This window comes from Capsaspora owczarzaki, assembly GCF_000151315.2.
Source record: "Capsaspora owczarzaki ATCC 30864 unplaced genomic scaffold supercont2.6, whole genome shotgun sequence".
In the NCBI taxonomy this organism is placed as follows: Eukaryota; class Filasterea; order Ministeriida; family Capsasporidae; genus Capsaspora; species Capsaspora owczarzaki.
The window spans coordinates 1-15572 of record NW_011887297.1 but is presented as its reverse complement, the minus strand read 5'-3'; the positions used below and the strand labels follow the sequence as shown (position 1 = coordinate 15572).

Below are 15572 nucleotides of genomic sequence, written 5' to 3'. Positions count from 1 at the left end.
AAGGACGGGTAATGATGAATAAATAGAAAACGCAAAACAACAACAAGCACAACAACAGGCACAAACAGACAATCACAATCGGTCGAGCCCGTCCGCTGGCAGACGAGCATAGACTGGCTGCGATCGAAGAGCCCGCGCCATGTACAGGGAGCGCGCCATCGTCACGACACCAATGACGACAAACAAGACGAGGGCGCTCATTTGCAGATCGGCGCTAATTTCCAGAGCTTGGTCGTGCGTGAGAAAGAAGGTGCCGTCTGCAGAGCCAAGCGCGCCCGACACGATGAGGGGATCCGACTGGTGACGGATTACCAAACTGGATGTGTCGGCAGGGACTGAGGTCACAAAGTGTGCGTTTGGATCTGTGGTGGTAAAGTTGATGGCAAGTTCAGACCAGGCAGAAGGGAGCGGGATGTTGCGAGCTCCGACGCCAGACAGCTTGTCCCAGTTCGCTGGAAAGCAGGGACCCTGCGATGCCAACGCCGCGCCGGCAGTCATCGCGAGCGCCGAGACGCAGGGTTGTGTCAACGCCTCGCACGTCATGCAGTGGCGGAATTGCGTTTTGGCACCTCCTTGTGGGCGATAAATGGCAGTCCAGCGCAACTTGCTGCGCTGGGAGCACTGCACCAGCGACTTTGAAGGTTCGGAGAAGAGGCGGCATCGGATGGCGGCAAATTCGATGTTGGACAGCAGGATCTCGTCGGAAGCAGAAGTGGATGGAAGTGGCTGAGAAAGGTCGAGTTCGAACGTGCTGCTGAGCGTGGTCACGGCGAGTTTGACGTATGCAGAAATGACTGGGGTTGTGGGTGCTGCCTTCCACGCTGCAAACAACGGCGTGGCATCCAGAACATGCGGCGGGCTGCTCGAGGTGGCGTTGGTGGCGAATGACTTGCTGCTTGTAGCGATGGAGAAGGGATGAGCCAGCGTCGTGCCATCCACGCCGTTCTCCTTGGTAGATTGCAACTCGAACGTGCTGAGGTCTGACGCCAGGATGGGCGTCCTGGAAGCGGCAGGAGTGACGTGGATCAGAGCGTCCTCGTTGCTGCTAGGATTCGCCGGCAGAACCACCAACGTGTGCTTGATCTGCTCAACCGGTAGGCCAATCTCGACGGCGCTGGTGTCTTGCGGGAGGCCAGCAACGTAGACGTGCGCATCTCGGATGACTGTGCGCGCTTGCGGCCACGTCCGAACCTTCTCCTGGTACGTGTACTCTTTGGCATAGTAGCGACGCGGACGACGATGAGGACGAGGATGACGATGGCGAGGACGATGCTCCAGCCGCGTCGTCAGCGACTGAGTCGCGCTCGCCAAGCGCGTCCGACGGGCCCAGCTTGACGGCGAAGGCGAACATGAAGACAATCAGCGAGAGCAGGAACACGAGCATGACAATGTGCGACGGCCCGGCAGCCACTCGCGGGTCGAGCAGGATGCGGCGAACACCGCCTGCGCGCTGGGCCGCGAGCATGAGTGACTGGCGGTGCTCGCTGAGCGACGGGGAGGAGGAGGAGGAGGACGACGGAGAAGCAGAAGCAGCAGAGGCAGAAGCAGAAGCAGAAGACGGAGCGGCGGCAGCAGAAGAGGCAGCAGAAGCGGCAGAAGCGGTGGCGTCGTGTTGTTGTTGTTGTTGTTGTTGTAGTGGTGGTGGTGGACTCGACCAGATCGGACTGCTGCGAGAGGCAGTGGCTGAGGCAGAGGCAGAGGCAGAGGCAGAGGCAGAAGAGACAGCCTGGCTGGCTGGGAAACCGCGCGCCAGTCCAGACAGACCATCCGTCCCGCTCTCAGCGCGGAGCACGGTCGAGGACATTTTGTGGTGCCCGGAAATCAAGATCAATCAAAGTCAGAGGGAAGCGGGATTTGCACAACGGACTTGCAGCGAGATGGAAGGGGTGCAAAACTGAGACTGAGACTGAGACTGAGACTGAGACTGAGAAAAAGCGACAAATACAAGTACATTGGAAGGCGACAACAACGACAACAAATACACCAAGCAACACACGTTTTACACCACCTTGAACAAATCCACAGCAACGCTCACAATACCAATAAGAACTTCAACGGAAATCAAAATGATGACGTTTTACACCACCTTGAACAAATCCACAGCAACGCTCACAATACCAATAAGAACTTCAACGGAAATCAAAATGATGACAATATACTCGAGACGCGTCGAGTGGAACTGATCCTGCTGGTCTTTGAGCATTTCGAGCATGTCCTGTATCAATATTAAAAGTCCGAACGAGTGAGCGGGAACACGAGAAACGAGCCGACATAAAAAAAAAAAAACCAAAAAAAAAAAAAAACCGCGCGCCACTAACCTGCAACACCATGAGTCGGGTATTCAAAACCTCTACACGAGCTGAAATCTCCATGTATTGGCGCACGGCCTTGTACACGCCTTGGAGATGATCCGGGGCAGACCAAAAGTACTCTGGCGTGTCTAGTACATCCGTGAGCAGATTGACGGCGCTCTTCTGCATGAAAATAAAGCCAATCTTCTTGGAGATGGCCAGGCGCGAGAGCTGCACTTGCCCCGTGAGGGCAAGATCCCCAGGAATGTGTTTGCTCGATTCAATCGTCTGTTCGATACGCTCCTCAAACACGCAAAGCTTGGTGCTTTGCGACAGCGCGTGAGAAATGGCCAATTTGCAGTGATGATCTTCGAGGTTGTTGATTGTGATGATATCGTTGTGGATACGGGGCTGCTCCTCGGGACTGTAGCGAAGCTCGAATTGGTCGACCTAGACGAGTGCACACACACACGCACATGCGGTAGGTCAGCAAAGAGTCAAAAACAAACAAACAAACAAACACACAGACAAAAAAAAAAAAAAAACCCCGCCCGTTTCGACAGCACTCGAAAGTCGAGAGGCTGCCAGCGCTCTCAACTCCCAAAGCATGAGCAATTCGACACACAACTTACCTGCACTTCGAACGCATCCAGGGGTGTGGCCTCAAAGTTGGACAGTTCGGTCAGCACATCCGCCTCTTGGGTTCGTGACAAGCCCCACATAATCACAACACCATAATCAAAATAGATAATGTCGCCGAGGCAGTCGTTCGGTCGGCCTCGAGCGTCGAGGTACCGAGCGTACATGGCTTCGTGGTACCACAGTGGTAAGACGCCGTCATGCGGCGTGTCGCGGTACTTTTCGCTAAGATAAGTGCGTAACTTTTTGGTGTGGTAGGCACTGTCCGTGGAAGAGATGGGGGGGGGGTCGGCAAGGCGGTGAGGTCGGGAGTGAGAAACAAGGTCAAAAGCACATCATGCGTCAAACCAAAGAAAGAAAAAAAAAAAAGCAACACAACGCTCACAGCCGTCATCATCAACCATGAAGGTCAACCAAAAGTACTATCGAACAATCACATACCCTGCTGTGCAGTAAACAGAAATTCGAGCTCGAGCTCCGAGAATAGTGGAAGGGTGAGAGGAAGTCGCCTGCGTCTTGATGACGGCCACCTCGTCTTCGAGCACGGGTTGGACGGGAACTGTTGGCGCCTGTGCCATTTCCTCGGGCTTTTTAATGTCCGGAAGGGCAACAAAGCGGTTGTAATTCTTCTCTTTGCGCGCTGCGGCAGCAACTGCAGCCGAAACGGCGGCCTGTGCGAGGGTCGAGCCCGCCACAGAGTTGGCCAGAACAACGTGCGAGCTAGAGGCAACCATGCCAGATCCCGTGGAGACAGGAGAGGCGGGCCGGGATGGTAGAAAGTTGGACGAGAAGGCCGAGGGCTGCGACTGTGGTTGTTGTTGATGGTTGGTCGAGAAAGCATTTCCAAACAAAAAGGCCGGCTCGCCGACGGGCGGAGTGCCGATTGTCCACTGCGATGCAAACTCTTGGCCCAGGTTTGGGTTGATTGAGCGGGTGACTGGCGGCGACGAGCTCAGCTTGCGACTGTGATGCATGTCGGACAGGGCGACGGTGGGCTGCACCGGCAGGCCAGATGCGGCCGCAGCATTGGCATTGATGCTGCTATTGATGCTTGAGGTGGGGTATGCGCTGCCATGGCTCGACGCGGCCGGTTGGATCCGGTGCACAACGTTCGCGTACCTCGGCGTCGGCGAGATGAGCGACCCGTCGCGATCGACAATGGCTGCGCTCGTGGCGCGATCCTTGTCCTTGCCGAAGCTGGCGGTCGACTTGTCCTTGTCGCCAAACGGGCGAATGTGGAGGTGCGGGAAGGACAGTCCGCGCCTTGATGCTGTTGATGACGCGCTCTTGGATGACTAGGAAGGAAGTACAGAGTGAGCATAGACGAGCAAAAGTGCAGCTGCTTGGTCAACTGTTGGTCAACTGTTGGTCAACTGTCGATGCGTACCTCGGGCAAGTCGTAGTTGATGTGTCTGCTGTAGCTGCGGTCGAAGCGGTCCTTGTTGCCAGCGAGCCCAGTGAGCGAGTACAGCCCGCCGCCGTCGCTGTCGATCGCGTGCGCACCACCGCCACCAGCAGCAGCTGCTCCACCACCAGCAGCAGCAGCAATGGACGCGGATGTCACAGGGGTGGCACCAGTGGCAGTGGACTGATGCTGGTGCTGGTGCTGCTGCTGCTGCAAACTAGCTGCTCCGCCACGACTCGCGCCACTTCCAGCACTCGCATTGGGATTGCTGCTGCTGTTGTTGTTGTTGTTGCCTTGTCCATGCACAGAACGCAACAGCGGCGCAGCTTCCGCATCAGACCCAGGCGAAGACCACATGGCTGGCGAGGACAGCAGACGAGTGAATCAAAGATCAACGTTGGGGAAGGAAAAAAAGAAAAAAAGAGTGAAAGCAACTTGCGTGGTTGTCGGAAAAATGAGGGCTTCTCGCAACTGACAGAAATCTCAGAGAGAATCGAACTTGGGAGGAGGGAGGAAGGAGGGAGGAGTGAGGAAGGAGAGCGAGCGAGCGAACGAACGAATGAAAGTGGATACAAAATACAAAACTGCAAATGAAGTACAGCCGAACACGAGCGGACAGGAAAGCAGCTCACATCAAACAAGAAGCTTGGATCATGCTGGTGGGGGCTGATCTGAGGGCGTAGCAGACGGAAACGTAGTTGCTGCTGCTTCTGGTGCTTCTGATGCTGCCGGGAGCTCGCCGCGAAGCAATTGGAGAAAGAGCCCCGGATGAACAACGCGGCCGTAGCGAACACTGAGCAGGAACGGACGGGTTTCGCTAAACAGCTGCATGGGATGCAGGGCCTTGGTTGTGAGTGCACCGAGCGAGCTGGCAAACGGCTGCGGGATGACCGCTCCCGCTGGATACACCTGATTGACCCTCCGGCCCCAGAACGACAGTGTCGCAACGCGCATCTCGTTCGTGGAGAGATTGAGCGCAAGTTCACCAACGTAGCGGCGCAGCGCAAGCGACAGTCCGACGAGAACTCCGCCCGTCGCTGCGGCGCTTGCCACTGCGATTGCGAGCGTCGCCGTGGTGACACGCGGAGGTGGTGGTGGTGGCGGTACTTTGGCAGCCAGTTGTGGATCAGAGCTTGTAGCAGCATTTTCAAGAGTCTCGGACGAAGCCTCCTGTGTCTGCGCATCGATCGCCCACACGGCGGCCATTGGAAGTACGAGTCCCGACACGACGGCAACATGGAGGATTTTGACGCGTGCGAGGAGTTGCCAGATCTGCATGCCCGCGCCCTTGTAAATGACAGTAAAGTGGGGCTGTGTTGGTGGTGGTGGCGGCTGGGCTTGTGCCATTGCGCTCGTTGTGGCAGCCGTAGTGGCAGCAGCAGCAGCAACAGAAGCTTGAGGCAGCTGGCGAGTGCTCAGCCATCGCCGCCTCAGTAGTGGTGCTGCTGCGATCCATGCGTGTGCACCATGCCGGACGGGCGAGTTGCGTTGTGCCAGTCCAGGCAAGCACTTGCTGGACAGGCTGGCTGGAGCACATTCACCACTAGCAGTCATCTATGGATCTGAAACCTGGACTGCGAGTGCGTGCCAAGTCGAATGGGATTCCCCCCTATCTGCGATGAATCATACTGTAGGATGCATTTTCATTTCGGTTGTTGCTTTTCTCAGAACTTGGCGGGTGTTTTTTTTTTTTCAGTCTTACTTTGTCTGTCGTGAAGGGATCATCGAATGTCGCTCAAGTCTGGCTATCTGACCAAGCAGGGCGGCAGCGTCAAGGCAAGCTATTGTGCTGCTATTGTCTGTTGTCTGTTGTTTGTTGTTGTCGAGAGTGAGTGTGAGTGAGTGAGTGAGTGAGTGAGGGTTGAGGTTGAGGTTGAGAGTGGCTTTTCCTGTCGCTCAGCACGCGGACTCCTGTGTGTGTGTCTCTCTCTCTTCTCTTTCTCTTGTGCGAGACGTGCATCACCACCACTTCCTTCATTATAGCAGCAGCAGCCAGAGTGACACACGAAAGAGAAGAAGAAGAAGAGAGAGTGGAGCTTTTTTTTTTCTTTCTTTTTTTTTTTTGATCTACAAGTCGGCTTCTGTCTGCTGTGGAAGAGCGGGGTGATGGTGATGGTGGTGGTGATGGTAGTGGTGATGGTGATGGTGATGGTGATGGTGATGGTGATGGTGATGGTGGTGATGATGGTGGTGCAGCCTCGCTTCATTCATACCCACACATACACATACACTGTCGCAGTGGGCCAATGTGAAAGGCCAGCGAAGCAGCTCAACATCACGGCCAGGCCGTGAGCAGACACGAAGCGCCGGTGGACAAATCGCGAACATGGCACTCTCGGATGCGAGTGGTGGTGAAGGAGTGGTGGTGGCGGCGGCGGCGGCAGTGTCGCATTGAACACGCGTGGATGGATTTGCCAATGCATCAGCCATAGAAAAACAAAACCAAAACAAAAAAAAAAAGAAAAAAAAAAAAAGAAACAAAGAAACAAAGAAACAAAGAAACAAAGAAACCCTTCACGACTTTGTGTTGTTGTTGTTGTTGCTTTTGGCTTTGTTTTTGGCTTTGTTCTGTTCTGTTCCGGGCAGAAAAAAAAAAACCAACCACGACCAACAAATTTTGACAACTCACTTTTCATGCGTTCGCGACTCGCAATTATTTTCATCACAGAGCTGGAAACGAAGATGGTTTGTGCTGCAGCCGGCGGGACTGACAACGCCTGCGAGCTTGCAGTACTTTAAGACGGATCGCGCCGCGCTGCAGGCGAACGCAGAGGCGCTGGGCACAATCAGCCTCGCAGATGTCGCCGAGGTCCGGAAGGCGGATGCGGATCCCGAGGTGGCAGGAAAGCGCTTTGCTATTGCGTGCGTCACCCCATCGCGCACATACTGGCTCGTCGCAGATTCAGAGTCTGAAATGAACGACTGGCTGAGCATCCTCACAGAGACGCTGGCAGCCACGGCGGCGCAGTCTCCGTCGAGCCTCTCGCAGCCTGCTGGCGTCGCGTCCATCCTTGCCGCTCCCATTGTGCACGAGGGCTACTTGACCAAGCAGGGCGGCTCCGTCAAGACGTGGAAGAAGCGGTGGTTTGTCCTGCGCGGCAACGCCATTTTGTACTACCGCACCCAGGACGCCAAAACTCCTCTGGGCATCATCAACCTGGCTGCATCCATCGGCACCGCAGAGATTTCCATCCCTGGCCACCAGTTTGCCTTTGAAATCGCGACCCGAGACCGCAATTACTTGTGTGTCGCGAGCTTCAAGGACGAGCTGGATGGCTGGCTCGACGCCATTCGTCGGGTATCAGACGGCTCACATGCAAGCGGTATCGAGTAAGCACTGGCAGGCTTTCTTGGATGTACTCGGGCTTGGTTTTTGTTTCCCCTGGGCTTTTGCTTTTGTGGTTTTTCTTTCTGTTGCTCTTTTTTCCTGCTGCATGTCACGAGCCACAATCTTGCTCGTTCCAGGTTGTGTGTCGTTGACACCTGCTCGCTCACAACTCTCGTTGCATGCCAGACATCTCACTTTCCAGCAAGTACAGGCGACCAACAGCAACGGCGCGAGTGCAGGCACTGCGGTTACAAATGGCTCGCTCGACATTTCGGATTTGCTGGCCCAAGGCGAGAAGATCTTGGGCTCCGACTCGGAGGAGGAAGAGGCACCCAAGAGTGACTCTGCAGCAGGTACTGACCATTGCTTGTTGTTTGTTTGTTTGCTTGTTTGTTGTTCATTCGGCTTGCTTGTTGACTTACCTTTTCGCTTGTTTTCTTTTGAATTCCTTCCGACCAGTTGCAGAGGTCGCTCCTCGCCCTGTTGCGCCGCCTCGCAACACGTCGTTGAACAAGCACGATTTACAGGCTGTTGCCGTGCGAGAGAAACTTGCTCAGATGGGGCCTCCTTCCCCATCCACTCTCAAGGCGCCTGAAGTCGATGCTATTCTTGCTGCATCGGTCGAGGAGCCGGCGGAAGGTGCTTCGTCGTCCAATCCGTTCGAAACTATCAGCACCATGCTCACGAAGGTCTCTGGCTCGCTGGACGAGTCAGCTCCCTCTTCGGAGACAGCCACTCTCGGTGCCTCAGCTCCAGCGTGCATTGATTCCCGCGCGTCGATCGCCCCGAGCTCAGCAGCAATGGATGAGATGAATTCGCTCCTTCAATCGCTGTGAATGAGTGATATGTTTTGGCTTTTTGTTGTTCTGGTTATTGTTGAATTATTGTTCATTTTTACACATGGGTTTAAAGTGAGTTACAATGGGGAGTGAATTGATGTGCAGGGTCTCCGTTCCAGCGTGCAGCACTTTCGTTGTAAATGCACACTCCGTTGAAAGTTACTTTGCGGAACGTTTTGGTGAACACTCGTTTTCGTTTCAAAGTGCAAGACCGTTTTGAAGTGCAGCCGGCGACCGTTGCAACAACAGTTTTCGTTCCAATGTGCATTGGTGACCATTTGGGTATTGAACGATGTCGTTGCACAAAACACGGGACCGTTGCAAGTACGCACGTTTATTGGTAGGAACATGGTTCCAAGTGCACGTCGACTTTTCTTACCCCAGTCTTCTTTCTTTCCAAATCATTCGATATGCCTGTGAATATCAACACAGATCAAGTTGACGAGCAGCGCCAGCCACGCAAACGCGTGCAGTTGAGCGACGATGAGCGCGAGTTGATCGTTAGCACCGTTCTGAATCGCGTCAAACAACAAGTAGAGGCCGCTAAAATCACCGGACACCCTGCATCGACTATCTCGGATGGTATGCGACAATACCGGGAGAACGGCACCTGGGTGGCGAAGAAAAGAACACCGCCAAACCGGAGTATTCTGACCTCCGAGCACATCGCCTTCATGTGCCAACAAGTCGAGCTGCATTCTGCTTTGACCAATAGGCTGCTTGCACAAATGCTGCTGCAGCGATTCAATATCACCGTGCACCCAGCGACCGTTGGACGGGCGGTGAAACGCGCAAATTTCACCTACAAGAGGATTTGGCAGCAGGTTTCGGTAAAAAATTCGCAGCGCGTGATTGACATGCGAAAGGATTGGGCCGAGACGTTCCTGAGTAACGGGCCCGATCCGCTCAAGGTCATCTACGTCGACGAAAGCGGCTTCAATGTCAATCAGCACGCATCCCGAGGACGGGCACTTAAGGGCAGCGAGCCGTTGAGACAGTCAAGTCCATCCGAGCGCCAAACTTTTCCCTGATCATGGCGATCGGCATGAAAGGCATGCTTTACTCTAAGGTCAGCATGCGCACGGTCAACGGGGAAGTCTTCGCTGAAGCGATGGCGGAGCTGCTGGACATTTTTGGATCAAGATCCAGACTTGGATCAAGAGGCGCTCGGCATCGATCCCACCACCCTCCCTGGTTAGATACCTAACACGGAGCTGCTGGACATTTTTGGATCAAGATCCAGACTTGGATCAAGAGGCGCTCGGCATCGATCCCACCACCCTCCCAGAGCAGCCTCTCGAGCCCGAGACCGCCACGATCAGATATGCAGAGAAATCTCTACACGTCGAAGATAGCGACGACGATGAAGAGCAGGGCTCTCAGGCGCAACATGGTGCTTCGGCAAGCTCCTCGAGTTCCAGTCACCAAGCTTCGTCTTCCTCGAGTTTCGCAAGTCTCCCAGCTTCGTCCTCTTCGAGGGTGGCACTCGCCCCGCCCTGCGCAGAGGCAGACGCACTGCATCCATCGACACGAGGCCGTGGGTTTCACCATCGCACGTTGGCCCGATCTTTTCGCGACTCAGAGCATGACCAGTCCGAATCTGAGCAGAGCACTGGCACCTCCGCAGCAACAGCTGCTAGCAGCACTGCCCGTCGTCACTTGATGGCCCTCCGCCCAGCTCGCGCAGCCGCTCGTGGAACCACTGAAACTGCTGCCGCAAAGCAGCTCGGCATCGCACGTGAGCACTTCCCGCAGTGCTCATCGACCTCGGCGCGCTCGGTACGGAGACGACGATGACGATGATGATGATGATGATGTTGATGATGATGATGATGATGATGATGATGATGATGATGATGATGATGATGATGATGACGATGACGACGACGACGACGACGATGACGAGGCGCAAGGCGGAAACTACGTACCGTCGAACGAGGAACTGCGGCTGGATGAGCTGGACGAAGGTCAAGACAACACTGAATTTTTCGCTGAAAGCGAGGAATGCTTTGGTGTCAGCTTCCCCATGGCGGGCGTGAGATACAAGGCGATCATTGTCCTCGACAACGCCAGAATCCACAAGGTGCGCAAGGTGCGAGTGCCGAAAAAACGGTCAGTCCGACCGAAACGGCCATGTTCTTGGAACGGTCGAGTCAAAACGGTGGTGTTTTACAAACGGTCCCGGGAAACGGTCACTGGTGCACCCAAATTCGAAATGTTTCAAAAACGGTGTCGAAAGCACTTTCAAACGGTCACCGAATGTATTTCAATCCGGAGTGTTCACCCAACGGTCCCAAGCGGTACCAAAGTCGCCGAGAACGGAGACCCTGCACATCAATCCACTCCTCATTGGAATCCAGTGTACAGTAGTACCAACGACGGCGACTGCAGAGCAAGAGAACAACAAGCATCACGATAATCGTTTATGACGTTCGCACAAGTTGGAGAAGATCACCAAAAACATGCTACGGCTCAAAGTCTTCACTCGCACTGAGCGCATACAGTTCGTGTTTTTGGTAGCTTTTTTCAGTGAAATCCTGTATTCAAGAATGATTCACGGCTTCAAGAACAACAACAAACAATAATACCGACAACAACAACACCACACACAAGCCGGCAAGGAAAAAAAAATAAAGAGCAAAAAAAATGCTCGACTGCCGGGGATCGAACCCGGATTTGCACGGTGACAGCGTACGGTACTAACCATTATACGACAGTCGAAACTCTTGATGGAAGTCTCTTGGGCGGACGAGCCTCGAGTCAGTAGTACATAGAAGGAACTGTTCGACCAAATCGAGCAATCATCTGAAGCCACATGCACGCTGCCATCAACTTGCAATGTCAGGACCCGCAGGCTCTGCGGTCCCGACTGGGTCGTTCTTTGCTAAGAAGACTGAGCGTTGATGTCTTTGTATTGTTTGTTTGCATGCATTTGGAATAGTCAGTCTGCAAAGTGAAATAAAACACTTTACAACAACATTGCCTGGCTAACCCTACCAAGGTCTTACATGCAAAACATCTGTAGAAGATAATTTGGAGGCGGGAAGCGGTTTTTACGAGGTATTTTCTCCTTGCACGCTGAAGCTGCGGCGTTTCGCCATGTTTCTGGTCAATAACCAAGCTGCACTTTATTCAGATGAATGTTCTTGGATTACTGAATGCGGTGGATGCTAGTTTGTACTTGTGGCTTGTTGTTCATGTTATGGATTGATGTGTACCTGGAGTGTGTTCACTCGTGGCTTTGGAGAAGTGAAGTCTCTTGTTTCCCGATTATTAGTCTCATCATCAACCCATTACTCGTGTCTTCGTGGAACGAGCTCTGATCATGACACAGACCGCCACAGCCAGGGGGCAGTGGACAATCATGTGCAGCCAGTTTTCGAGAGGGGCACGGGTGCCTTGAAGTCGGAAGCAGTGGACGCAGGCGAACGCGCCACTGTGTGACTCCTCGCGGAGTTGTTCGTTGGTGAGCTTGTCGCGGCGAGACAGCAGGCGAATCTCACCCAGGTACTCGGTGTTGTGGGCGATGCGCCAGATGAGGGCGCGGGACAAGATTGGTCATCATGTTGCATCATGTCGCGGCGCAGTTTGGACCAGTGCACGGGTCCTAGGATTTGCTCCCACTCGACCAGGGCAGTTGGTTTGACCGGGGCGGGCGTGAGCATGTGGCGAAGATTGCGCAGCGATGCGTCGGATGAGGTGCATCGCACAATGTGCACGCGCTTTTTGCACTCCTCGATGTGTTTGGGATAGAGTGCCAGCTGTTAGGGATTGAGTTTGCCCTCCCAAAACCAACTGACCTAAAAAGGTACAATGTCAACTCGTCGAAGTTGACATGGGCAAATTGGTTAGATACCTAACACCAGCCAGTAGCGGGCATTCTCAATTCAGAGCGCCACGCAGCTGCAGCCGGGTTGGGTCAACGTCGAGACGCATCAGAGAGCCAAAGAAGAATCCTTCGACCTAAGGGTGTTTTGGTGGAGGATAGGCTTCAGCGAGCTGCATCAGCAGGTCGCTTTTCTTGGTGTGGGGCTTGGCAGACGGAGAGGTCCAATCCGAGACCACTGCTGGGGTGAGTTCAGCTAGCGGGAGCCTGGCTGAGAGGATGTGCTTGGGCACCACAACCTGACCGTGGAGGCGGAACACGTAGGGCTTCACGCGCACAGACAAGGCGTCGGCGGCCGGAGTTTCCAAGATTCTGCGGAGGAAGCCCCACGAGTCAACAACCCAATCGTTCTCGCGGAAGCGCACAGGGGCGTTCCGCAGTTTGGACGGGTCGATGAGCGAGACTTTGGAGCGGATCACTTGGAGTCTGGCTTCGACCTGTGGCAGACGGGAGTCGTAGAACTCGCGGAGATCGCGGGCCGACTGCCATTTCTTGCCAGAGTGGAGATGATGGAGGTACGAGATGCCGTGTTTCCGTAGCATCCAGAAGTCGATCTTGTCAAGCATGGGGTTGCGCCAGAGGGGAGTGGCGAGCAGTTCGTTTTTCGAGCGAGGAGGCTCAGAGAAAGGGAGCAGCCTGCGCCACGCCCTGAAGGCATGGTGCCAGAACACCGAGAGCGAAAGTCTGAACGGGAATTTGGCGACTAGCCGCTGCATGGCCGTGTACTCGGCGACAGGATTGTCGGAGAGCCGAGCAGGTCTGTCAGCCACTTCGGCGAGGTGGTTGACAACCAACTTCCAGAAGCTGGGGACAGGCGACAGGAAGTTGATTAGCGCTTGGGCAGCCGTCGCTGCAATGTTGGTGGGGAGATCGATGAGTCCAAGCCCAAACATGATCGTTTTGGGAGGAGCGGTCACAACCTTCCTGGCGACCGGGGAGAATCGGCCTTTCCAGAGATATTTGTTGACAGTGTCGGACAGTGCCTTGGAGTACGTGTTGGGCATGTGGATGAAGCGACAGTGATACCAGACGCGGGAGAGTCCGATCGCGTTGGCAATCAGGACCCTGCCAGCGATCGAGAGACTGTGGCGCGACCAACGACCCAGCGCACGCGCGACCTTGGCTTGCAGGGCTCGAAGTTGGCTTTGGCAAGATCGCCGTAGCCGAGTTGCACGCCAAGGACTCGAGTCCTGACGGCACCCATTGGAGATGAGCCAAGCCGTCCGGCGGATCGGCATCCCGAAGGGGGCCGAGACGCAGGACGGAGGTTTTGGCCTCGTTGATCTTGAGGTTGGTAGCCCTGCCAACTGTTGCGTAGACTTCAAACAGGGCATGGATGTGGTTGGGATCCGACAGGAAGATCGAAGTGTCGTCAGCAAACAAGCTGGGTTCCACGATTTGAGGACCAGACCTCAGGGCCAGAGAGAGCATCTTGTCGCGCAGTTTGTGGATGACATAGTCGGAGATGACGCCGGCGTAGATGGCATACAAGAACGGCGCTTCGACGCTCCCTTGACGCACAGATCGTTTGATCGGGAATGGAAGCGAGATGGTGCAGTTGTACACAACGCGGGATTGGCAGCCAGTGTTGAGCAGTTCCATCCAACTGATGAAACTCTCACCGACGCCGTACTTGCGGAGTGCTTGGAATAAGAATTGGTGATCGACTCTGTCGAATGCCTTTTCCGAGTCCAGCAAGACAGCAACACCCGGAATGTTGCACACGCGGCACAAATCGAGCAAGTCGCGCATGAGATGGATGTTGGCATCGATGGTACGACCAGGCGTGCCTGGAATGTGCGATAGAAGGCACCTGTCAGGCCGTCAGGACCGGGGCTCTTGTCAGGCGCAGTGTTCTCGATAGCGACAGCAATCTCGTACGGGTTGAGATCCGCGCCCAGTGACTTCTGTTCTGGATTTGCTTGCGCAAGGACCTCGCTCAGGGCTGCCTCGTCGATTGGTTCAGAGTCATAGAGTTTGGAGTAAAAGTCGTGCAGCACTACGTGGGACAATGCGTAGCAGAGGCGTGCCTGGAATGTGCGATAGAAGGCACCTGTCAGGCCGTCAGGACCGGGGCTCTTGTCAGGCGCAGTGTTCTCGATAGCGACAGCAATCTCGTACGGGTTGAGATCCGCGCCCAGTGACTTCTGTTCTGCTCGGGACAGCTTTCGCGCCGGATTTGCTTGCGCAAGGACCTCGCTCAGGGCAGCCTCGTCGATTGGTTCAGAGTCATAGAGTTTGGAGTAAAAGTCGTGCAGCACGGATGCTATGTCGTTCGGAGTAGTAAAGTCCTCGCCGTTCACCGTGAGTTTGGCAATGGTTTGGGCTTTGATGCACTCACGCTCAAGGCTAAAGAACACCTTGGTGCAGCGTTCGGTGAGGGCACACGAGAGGTGGTGCGACCTCAACCTGGCGCCTTCAGCCTTGGTACGAGCGATTTCTTGGAGCTCAGCTACAGCGCCAGAGCGGGCGTCCTGGAGACGTTTGAGCTGGTCCGCCGTGAGCAGGGGATCCTGCATCAGGCATTCGACGTGGGTGATGAGATGATGACAAGCTTCCTCGTCAATGCGGTTGCATTTGGCCACGTAGGCGCCAAGGGACGACGCGTAGCGGACAACTCTGGATTTGAAAATGTCCCAGGCCAGGGGGGCGTGATCTTTCGACAGCCGGATGGACTCGTTCAGCTGATCAATGCACGTGTGGACAAAGTCCAGCAGACGCTGGTCCGTCAGGAGCCGGGAGTTCAGTCTGAATGGCGGAGGACGGTGTTGGTGGTCAACGTGGTGGAAAGCCGCAATGAGAGCTCGGTGGTCGGACCTCGTTTCCTTAGCCTCGAAGGAGACGGGGGTAAAGGGAAATGCATCGTTGGTGAAGATGTAATCAATGCGTCTGCTGGAACCAGGGGAGTTGCCTGTTGGGGACCAGGTGTACAGATGCTTGTTGCCGTGGCACTCCGTCCACGACTCGGACAGGTTGAGCCGGGAGGTCAGGTTGGCAAAGAACCTCTGCGCAGGATCCAACGGCGGGGGATGAGTAGAGGAGGACAAGTAGTTGCGTTGATTACTCAAGCAGAGGTTGAAGTCGCCGCCGACAATCATCGGAAGGGCGGGTTGCGCTTCTCCGTCGACGATCGGATGCAGGTGCGTGGTGATGATGGTTTCCACTTCTTCGAGGAACCTGATGC

The 15572-nt window shown here is 54.9% G+C and overlaps 6 protein-coding genes and 1 non-coding gene across 7 annotated transcripts; 1 reads left to right on the top strand and 6 right to left on the bottom strand.

Annotated features, from left to right (window-relative positions):
* Positions 1-72: 72 nt before the first annotated feature.
* Positions 73-1804, bottom strand: CAOG_03969 (hypothetical protein; the record flags this gene model as incomplete). Its single annotated transcript, XM_004347744.2, has 2 exons — positions 73-1163; positions 1192-1804. 2 exons carry the CDS (start codon positions 1802-1804, stop codon positions 73-75), a joined length of 1704 nt encoding a protein of 567 aa, XP_004347794.2.
* A 273-nt stretch (positions 1805-2077) lies between these two features.
* On the bottom strand, positions 2078-4746 carry CAOG_03968 (hypothetical protein; the record flags this gene model as incomplete). The annotated part of the gene is made up of 5 exons (XM_004347743.2): positions 4318-4746; positions 3372-4225; positions 2924-3191; positions 2319-2741; positions 2078-2215 (listed from the first exon to the last, which is right to left on the bottom strand). Exons 1-5 carry the CDS (start codon positions 4690-4692, stop codon positions 2078-2080), a joined length of 2058 nt encoding a protein of 685 aa, XP_004347793.1. The 5' UTR covers positions 4693-4746.
* A 142-nt stretch (positions 4747-4888) lies between these two features.
* CAOG_03967 (hypothetical protein) lies at positions 4889-5904 on the bottom strand. Its single transcript, XM_004347742.2, has one exon. The coding sequence runs from the start codon at positions 5887-5889 to the stop codon at positions 4987-4989; it is 903 nt and encodes a 300-aa protein (XP_004347792.1). The 5' UTR covers positions 5890-5904; the 3' UTR covers positions 4889-4986.
* A 140-nt stretch (positions 5905-6044) lies between these two features.
* Positions 6045-8607, top strand: CAOG_03966 (hypothetical protein). The gene is made up of 4 exons (XM_004347741.2): positions 6045-6111; positions 7004-7665; positions 7850-8016; positions 8123-8607. The coding sequence occupies exons 1-4, from the start codon at positions 6064-6066 to the stop codon at positions 8497-8499; spliced, it is 1254 nt and encodes a 417-aa protein (XP_004347791.2). The 5' UTR covers positions 6045-6063; the 3' UTR covers positions 8500-8607.
* Positions 8608-10138: 1531 nt separating this feature from the next.
* CAOG_03965 (hypothetical protein) lies at positions 10139-10557 on the bottom strand (the record flags this gene model as incomplete). The annotated part of the gene is made up of 2 exons (XM_004347740.1): positions 10139-10493; positions 10547-10557. 2 exons carry the CDS (start codon positions 10555-10557, stop codon positions 10139-10141), a joined length of 366 nt encoding a protein of 121 aa, XP_004347790.1.
* A 594-nt stretch (positions 10558-11151) lies between these two features.
* CAOG_09576 lies at positions 11152-11223 on the bottom strand. Its single transcript has one exon. It is a non-coding gene; the product is annotated as a tRNA-Asp (tRNA).
* A 1242-nt stretch (positions 11224-12465) lies between these two features.
* Positions 12466-15486, bottom strand: CAOG_08745 (hypothetical protein; the record flags this gene model as incomplete). The annotated part of the gene is made up of 3 exons (XM_011272073.1): positions 12466-13471; positions 13500-14178; positions 14202-15486. 3 exons carry the CDS (start codon positions 15484-15486, stop codon positions 12466-12468), a joined length of 2970 nt encoding a protein of 989 aa, XP_011270375.1.
* Between the last annotated feature and the right edge of the window lie 86 nt (positions 15487-15572).